The sequence below is a fragment of the Petromyzon marinus genome, chromosome 72 (genome assembly GCF_048934315.1).
Source record: "Petromyzon marinus isolate PM22_M1 ecotype Great Lakes invasive population chromosome 72, UKy_Petmar_22M1.pri1.0, whole genome shotgun sequence".
Lineage (NCBI taxonomy): Eukaryota > Metazoa > Chordata > Hyperoartia > Petromyzontiformes > Petromyzontidae > Petromyzon > Petromyzon marinus.
This window is the reverse complement of record NC_133738.1, coordinates 6,487,960-6,498,184: the sequence shown is the minus strand read 5'-3', so window position 1 is coordinate 6,498,184 and position 10,225 is coordinate 6,487,960. Positions and strand designations below refer to the sequence as shown.

Genomic DNA, 10,225 nt, shown 5'->3' with positions numbered 1-10,225 from the left:
TAGGTATATAGATAGTAGGTATATAGGTAGTAGGTATATACGATAGTAGGTATATAGATCATAGGTATATAGGCTATATAGATAGTAGGTATATAGATAGTAGGTATATAGATAGTAGGTATCTAGATAGTAGGTATATAGATATAGGTATATAGATAGTAGGTATATAGGGTATAGGTATATAGGTATTATATAGGTATATAGAAGTAGGTATATCAGAATAGGTATATAGATATAGGATATAGGTAAATAGATAATAGGTATAGTAGATAGTAAAGGAGAGTATATAGGATTAGGTATATATATATGTATATAGTAGGTATATAGATATATAATAGTATTATAGTATATAGGTATATAGATAGTAGGTATATAGATAGTAGTAAGGTATATAGATGTAGGTATATAGATAGTAGGTATATGGTAGAAGATAATAGGTATATAAGATAGGGATATAGATAGTGATTAGTGGTATAATAGTATATAGGTATATAGATAAGTATATAGTAGGAGGTATATAGAAGGTATATAGTAGGATACTCACTACTTACACACTTACTACTTACACACTTACACACTCACTACTTACACACTTACACACTCACTACTTACACACTTACTACTTACAACATCACCACTTACACACTCATCACTTACACACTCACTACTTACACACTCACTACTTACACACTTACTACTTACACACTTACTACTTACACACTCACTACTTACACACTCACCACTTACACACTCACTACTTACTACTCACTACTTACACACTTACTACTTACACACTCACTAACTTACACACTCACCACTTACACACTCACTACTTACACACTTACACACCTCACTACTTACACACTTACACACTTACTACTTACACACTTACTACTTACACACTTACTACTTACACACTTACACACTCACTACTCACTACTTACACACTCACCACTTACACACTCACCACTTACACACTTACTACTTACACACTCACTACTTACACACTTACTACTTACACACTCACCACTTACACACTCACTACTTACACACTTACACACTCACTACTTACACACTTACACACTTACTACTTACACACTTACTACTTACACACTTACTACTTACACACTTACACACTCACTACTTACACACTTACACACTCACTACTTACACACTTACTACTTACACACTTACACACTCACTACTTACACACTTACTCACTACTTACACACTTACTACTTACACACTTACACACTCACTACTTACACACTTACACACTCACTACTTACACACTTACTACTTACACACTCACCACTTACACACTCATCACTTACACACTCACTACTTACACACTTACTACTTACACACTTACTACTTACACACTCACTACTTACACACTCACCACTTACACACTCACTGCTTACTACTCACTACTTACACACTTACTACTTACACACTCACTATTTACACACTCACTACTCACTACTTACACACTCACCACTTACACACTCACCACTTACACACTTACTACTTACACACTCACCACTTACACACTTACTACTTACACACACACTTACACACTCACTACTTACACACTCACTACTTACACACTTACTACTTACACACTCACTACTTTACACACTTACACACTCACTACTTACACACTTACACACTCACCACTTACACACTCACTACTTACACACTTACACACTCACCACTTACACACTCACCACTTACACACTCACTACTTACACACTCACTACTTACACACTTACTACTTACACTCACTACTTACACACTCACCACTTACACACTCACCACTTACACACTCACCACTTACACACTCACTACTTACACACTCACCACTTACACACTTACACACTCACCACTTACACACTTACTACTTACACACTTACACACTCACCACTTACACACTCACTACTTACACACTCACCACTTACACACTCACTACTTACACACTTACACACTCACCACTTACACACTCACTACTTACACACTTACACACTCACCACTTACACACTCACTACTTACACACTCACTACTTACACACTTACTACTCACTACTTACACACTCACTACTTACACACTCACTACTTACACACTTACACACTCACCACTTACACACTCACCACTTACACACTTACACACTCACCACTTACACACTCACCACTTACACACTTACACACTCACCACTTACACACTCACCACTTACACATTTACTACTTACACACTCACCACTTACACACTCACCACTTACACACCCACCACTTACACACTTACTACTTACATACTTACACACTCACTACTTACACACTCACCACTTACACACTCACTACTTACACACTCACTACTTACACACTTACACACTCACTACTTACACACTCACCGCTTACACACTCACTACTTACACACTCACTACTTACACACTTACACACTCACTACTTACACACTCACCACTTACACACTCACCACTTACACACTCACTACTTACACACTCACCACTTACACACTCAACACTTACACACTCACTACTTACACACGTACACACTCACTACTTACACACTTATTTCTTACACACTCACCACTTACACACTCACCACTTACACACTCACTACTTACACACTCACCACTTACAGACTCACTACTTACACACTTACACACTCACTACTTACACACTCACCACTTACACACTTACACAATCACCACTTACACACTCACTACTTACACACTTACTACTTACACACTTACTACTTATACACTTACACACTTACTACTTGCACACTCACTACTTACACTCTCACCACTTACACACTTACACACTCACTACTTACACACTCACCACTTACACACTCACTACTTACACACTTAGACACTCACTACTTACACACTTACACACTCACTACTTACACACTCACTACTTACACACTCACCACTTACACACTTACACAATCACCACTTACACACTCACCACTTACACACTCACTACTTACACACTTACTTCTTACACACTTACTACTCACCACTTACACACTCACCACTTACACACTTACACACTCACCACTTATACACTCACCACTTACACACTCAATACTTACACACTCACCACTTACACACTCACTTCTTACACACTCACCACTTACACACTTACACACTCACTACTTACACACTTACACACTCACTACTTACACACTCACCACTTACACACTCACTACTTACACCACTTACACACTCAATACTTACACACTCACTACTTACACACTTACTACTTACACACTTACACACTTACTACTTACACACTCACCACTTACACACTCACCACTTACACACTCACTACTTACACACTTACACACTCACCACTTACACACTCACCACTTACACACTCACCACTTACACACTCACTACTTACACACTTACACAATCACCACTTACACACTCACCACTTACACACTCACCACTTACACACTTACTACTTACACACTCACCACTTACACACTCACCACTTACACACTTACTACTTACACACTCACCACTCACTACTTACACACTCACCACTTACACACTCACCACTTACACACTCACCACTTACACACTTACTACTTACACACTCACCACTCACTACTTACACACTCACCACTTACACACTCACCACTTACACACTCACTACTTACACACTCACCACTTACACACTCACCACTTACACACTTACACACTCACTACTTACACACTCACTACTTACACACTCACCACTTACACACTACTTACACACTTGCACAATCACCACTTACACACTCACCACTTACACACTCACTACTTACACACTTACACACTCACTACTTACACACTCACCACTTACACACTTACTACTTACACACTCACTACTTACACACTTACTACTTACACACTTACACACTCACTACTTACACACTCACTATTTACACACTTACACACTCACCACTTACACACTCACCACTTACACACTCACCACTTACACACTTACTACTTACACACTTACACACTCACTACTTACACAGTCACCACTTACACACTCACCACTTACACACTCACCATGTTGATGTTGGTGGTGGTGGTGATGTTGGTGATGGTGATGTTGGTGATGTTGGTGATGTTGGTGGTGGTGGTGATGTTGGTGATGTTGGTGATGTTGGTGGTGGTGATGTTGGTGATGTTGGTGGTGTTGATGTTGGTGATGTTGGTGATGTTGGTGGTGGTGGTGATGTTGGTGATGTTGGTGATGTTGGTGATGGTGTTGGTGATGATGATGTTGGTGATGTTGGTGATGTTGATGATGTTGGTGTTTTGTGATGTTGGTGATGTTGGTGTTTTGTGATGTTGGTGATGATGATGTTGGTGATGTTGGTGGTGGTGTTGGTGTTGGTGATGGTGTTGATGTTGATGATGTTGGTGGTGTTGATGTTTTGTGGTGTTGGTGATGGTGTTGATGTTGATGATGTTGATGGTGTTGGTGATGTTGGTGATGTTGGTGATGTTGGTGATGTTGGTGGTGGTGTTGATGTTGATGATGTTGGTGATGTTGGTGATGTTGGTGGTGGTGTTGATGTTGATGGTGTTGATGGTGTTGATGTTTTGTGATGTTTTGTGGTGATGTTGATGATGATGTTGATGTTGGTGATGGTGATGATGATGTTGATGGTGGTGTTGATGGTGTTGATGTTGATGATGTTGATGTTGGTGATGTTGGTGTTTTGTGATGTTCAGGGGAATGACAGAGTTCTGGACAAAGGCGGTGGTGGTCATGGTGATGGTGATGGGGTGAAGCCTTTGCCTCGTCCCTCTAGGTATGTTCAGCCTCAAAATAAAAGAGGCTACCTGGGAGAGCTTTGTCTGTGTGTAGGTGCTGCTATTCGCTGCTAACAGCACTTGCCCCTACAGCCTACTAGAGGCTACCTGGGGGAGCTTTGTCTGTGTGTAGGTGCTGCTACTCGCTACTACTAACAGCACTTGCCCCTACAGCCTGCTAGAGGCTACCAGGGGGAGCTTTGTCTGTGTGTAGGTGCTGCTACTCGCTACTAACAGCACTTGCCCCTACAGCCTTGCTAGAGGCTACCTGGGGGATCTTTGTCTGTGTGTAGGTGCTACTACTAACAGCACTTGCCCCTACAGCCCTGCTAGAGGCTACCTGGGGGATCTTTGTCTGTGTGTAGGTGCTGCTATTCGCTACTGACAGCACTTGCCCCTACAGCCTGCTAGAGGCTACACGGGGGATCTTTGTCTGTGTGTATGTCTGTGTCCGTGTGTGTCTTTGTGGCAGTGTGTGTGCGTGGCTGTGTGTGTCACTGTGTGTCATTGTGTTTCACTGTATGTGTGTGTGTCACTGTGTGTGTGTCACATACCTGGGCAGTGTGCTTATGACTGGCTCCAGTTTAACAGCAGAGGTCTCACTCCGAATCAGTCGAGCGGCAATATCTTTTCATTGGTTGCGTAACGCTGTGTGGAAGCTACCTGGTCTGTCGCTCCGCACTAAGCTTCAGGTCTTCTCGGCCACGGTCATTCCCTCTCTTCTCTACGCTTGCGAAACGTGGACCCCCTAATGGAACATCTTCGCCGGTTAGAAACATTTAGGCTGGCCTGCCTACGATCCATCCTGGGTTTAACCAGACTGGATTGTGTGAGGAGCTCACAAATCCTTGAAAGATCTGGGCAGGGTCCCATCGGTGAGCTCCTCCGGCAGGCAAGGCTGCGATGGCTGGGTCATGTAGCCCGCATGCCCAGCCACCGCATGCCGAAACAGCTTTTGTTCGGCCGGATCGAGGGGGCTAAACGGGCGCGGCACAGGCTAGAGAAGAGATGGAGTGATGTGGTACAGGAGGACGTGGAGCTGAGTGGACTTGCCGATGACTGGTACCAGCGGTGTCAAGATCGGCCTCTGTGGAGGAGGCTCGTGAAGGACGCTACTGGGCAGTTGGAGGCAGTCGCCCTCCAACAACAACGGAGGGCGGAGGAGCGACGCTCACAACAACGAGCGGAACGCCGGGTGGCTAAAGCACAGCAGGTTGGCACAGTAGGGGGCACAGGTGGTGCATCAGCCAGTCATCTCAGTCAGTCGACCCGTGGCACCTGGGTCTGCCCCGTGACCTCCTGCCAGCGGGCGTTCGACACTTCACGTGGCCTCACGGTGCACATAGCCTGGCACAAGCGTCGTGGTGACGTCACCGCCACTTAGTGGCGAATGGCGGTTGTTGTTGTTGTTGTGTGTAAGGGAGGTGTCCCCGCTCTCCGTGTTGAGGGCACGTGCTCTGTGTGTGTGTCACTGTGTGTGTGTGACTGTATGTGACTGTGTGTGTGTGTGACTGTGTGTGTGTGTGACTGTGTGTGTGTGACTGTGTGTGTGACTGTGTGACTGTGTGTGTGACTGTGTGTGTGGTGTGTAAGGGAGGTGTCCCCACTCTCCGTGTTGAGGGCACGTGCTCTGTGTGTGTGTGACTGTGTGTGTGTGACTGTGTGTGTGTCACTGTGTGTGTGTGACTGTGTGTCACTGTGTGTGTGTGTGTGACTGTGTGTGTGACTGTGTGTGACTGTGTGTATGTGTGTGTGACTGTGTGTGTGTAAGGGAGGTGTCCCCGCTCTCCGTGTTGAGGGCACGTGCTCTGTGTGTGTGTCACTGTGTGTGTCACTGTGTGTGTGTGACTGTGTGTGACTGTGTGTGTGTGACTGTGTGTGTGTCACTGTGTGTGTGTGACTGTGTGTCACTGTGTGTGTGTGTGTGTGACTGTGTGTGTGTGACTGTGTGTGACTGTATGTGTGTATGTGACTGTGTGTGTGTGTGTAAGGGAGGTGTCCCCGCTCTCCGTGTTGAGGGCACGTGCTCTGTTTGTGTGTCACTGCTGTGTGTGTGTGACTGTGTGTGTGTCACTGTGTGTGTGTGTGTGTCACTGTGTGTGTGTGTGTACCTGTGACTGTGTGTGTGTGACTGTGTGTGTGTGACTGTGTGTGACTGTGTGTGACTGTGTGTGTGTGACTGTGTGTGTGTATGTGTGTGTGACTGTGTGTGTGACTGTGTGTGTGTGTGACTGTGTGTCACTGTGTGTGTGTGTGTCACTGTGTGTGTGTGTGTACCTGTGACTGTGTGTGTGACTGTGTGTGTGTGACTGTGTGTGACTGTGTGTGACTGTGTGTGTGTGACTGTGTGTGTGTGTGACTGTGTGTGTGTGTGTAAGGGAGGTGTCCCCGCTCTCTGTGTTGAGGGCACATGCTCTGTGTGTGTGTGTGACTGTGTGTGTGACTGTGTGTGTGTGTGACTGTGTGTGTGTGTGTGACTGTGTGTGACTGTGTGTGTGTGTGACTGTGTGTGACTGTGTGTGTGTGACTGTGACTGTGTGTGACTGTGTGTGTGTGTGTGACTGTGTGTGTGTGTGTGACTGTGTGTGTGTGTGTGACTGTGTGTGTGTGACTGTGTGTGTGTGTGACTGTGTGTGTGTGTGTGACTGTGTGTGTGTGTGTGACTGTGTGTGTGTGTGTGACTGTGTGTGTGTGTGTGACTGTGTGTGTGACTGTGTGTGTATGTGTGTGTGTGACTGTGTGTGTGTGTGTGACTGTGTGTGTGACTGTGTGTGTGTCACTGTGTGTGTGACTGTGTGTGACTGTGTGTGACTGTGTGTGTGTGAGACTGTGTGTGTGTGTGTGACTGTGTGTGTGTGTGTGTGACTGTGTGTGTGTGTGTGACTGTGTGTGTGTGACTGTGTGTGTGTGTCAGGGAGGTGTCCCCGCTCTCCGTGTTGAGGGCACGTGCTCTGGACGTGACGTTCCACGTGGGCGGAGCGTACACCGTGCTGGACACCATCGGTACCGGAGCGTACGGGGTGGTGTGTGCTGCTCGGCACACAGTCACAGGTACACACACACACAGTCACACACACACACACAGTAACACACACAGTCACAGGTACACACACACACAGTCACACACACAGTCACACACACAGTCACACACACACACACAGTGACACACACAGGTACACACACACACAGTCACAGGTACACACACACAGTGGTACACACACACAGTCACACACACACACAGTCACACACACACTCACAGTAACACACACACAGTGACACACAACCAGTCACACACACACACACAGTCACACACACACAGTCACACACACACACAGTCACACACACACACAGTCACACACACAGTCACACACACATACACACAGTCACACACACACACAGTCACACACAGTCACACACACACAGTCACAGCTACACACACACAACCAGTCACACACACACACACAGTCACACACACACACACATAGTAACACACACACAGTCACACACACACACACACAGGTACACACACACAGTCACACACACACAGTCACACACACAGTCACACACATAGGTACACACATAGGTACACACACAGTCACACACACAGTCACACACACACACAGTCACACACACACACTCACAGTAACACACACACAGGTACACACACACACACAGTCACACACACAGTCACACACACAGTCACAGGTACACACACACAGTCACAGGTACACACACACAGTCACAGGTACACACACACACAGTCACACACAGTCACACACACACAGTCACAGTAACACACACACACAGTCACACACACACACACAGTCACACACACACACACAGTCACACACACACACACAGTCACACACACACACAGTCACACACACACAGTCACACACACACACACACACAGTCACACACACACAGTCACACACACAGTCACACACACACACAGGTACACACACACACACAGTCACACACACAGTAACACACACACACACACAGTGACACACACACAGTGACACACACGCACACACAGTAACACACACACAGTGACACACACAGTCACACACACACAGTCACACACAGTCACAGGTACACACACACACACACACAGTCACACACACACACAGTCACACACACACGCAGTCACACACACACACACAGTCACACACACACAGTCACACACACACACAGTGACACACACACACAGTCACACACACACAGTAACACACACAGGTACACACACACACAGTCACACACACACACAGTCACAGGTACACACACACACAGTCACACACACAGTCACAGGTACACACACACACAGTCACACACACAGTCACAGGTACACACACACACAGTCACAGGTACACACACACACACACAGTCACACACACACAGTGACACACACAGGTACACACACACACAGTCACAGGTACACACACACACAGTCACACACACACAGTCACACACACAGTCACACACACACAGTCACACACACACAGTCACACACACAGTCACACACACAGTCACACACACACAGTCACACACACACACACAGTGACACACACACAGTCACACACACACACACAGTCACACACACACAGTCACACACACACACACACAGTCACACACACACACAGTCACACACAGTCACACACACACACACAGTCACACACACAGTCACACACAGTCACACACACACAGTCACACACACACACAGTCACACACACACAGTTACACACACACACAGTCGCACACACACAGTCACACACACACAGTCACACACACAAACACACACAGTCACACACACACACAGTCACACACAGTCACACACACACAGGTACACACACACACATAGTCACACACACACAGAGTGACACACACAGTCACACACACACACAGTCACACACACACAGTCACACACAGTCACACACACACAGTCACACACACACACAGTCACACACACACAGTCACACACACACACAGTCACACACACACAGTCACACACACACACACAGTCACAGGTACACACACACACAGTCACACACACACACAGTCACACACACACAGTCACAGGTACACACACACACACACAGTCACACACACACACAGTCACACACACACAGTCACACACACACAGTCACACACACAGTCACACACACACACAGTCACACACAAACAGTGACACACACACAGGTACACACACACAGTCACAGGTACACACACACACACAGTCACAGGTACACACACACAGTCACACACACACACACAGTAACACACACACAGTCACACACACACAGTGACACACACAGTGACACAGTCACATACAGTCACATACAGTCACACACACAGTCACACACACACACAGTCACACACACACAGT

The 10,225-nt window shown here is 46.3% G+C and overlaps 1 protein-coding gene across 1 annotated transcript in view; it reads left to right on the top strand.

Moving 5' to 3' along the window:
• The first annotated feature begins 4,437 nt into the window (after positions 1–4,437).
• LOC116937143 (uncharacterized) overlaps positions 4,438–10,225 on the top strand; it is a 60,691-nt gene continuing 54,903 nt past the window's right edge. Inside the window, exons 1-2 of the mRNA XM_076055750.1 lie at positions 4,438–4,838; positions 7,754–7,890. Of these exons, the coding sequence (XP_075911865.1) occupies positions 4,645–4,838; positions 7,754–7,890 (331 nt within the window). The 5' untranslated portion in view covers positions 4,438–4,644. The remainder of the gene's footprint in view (positions 4,839–7,753; positions 7,891–10,225) is intronic.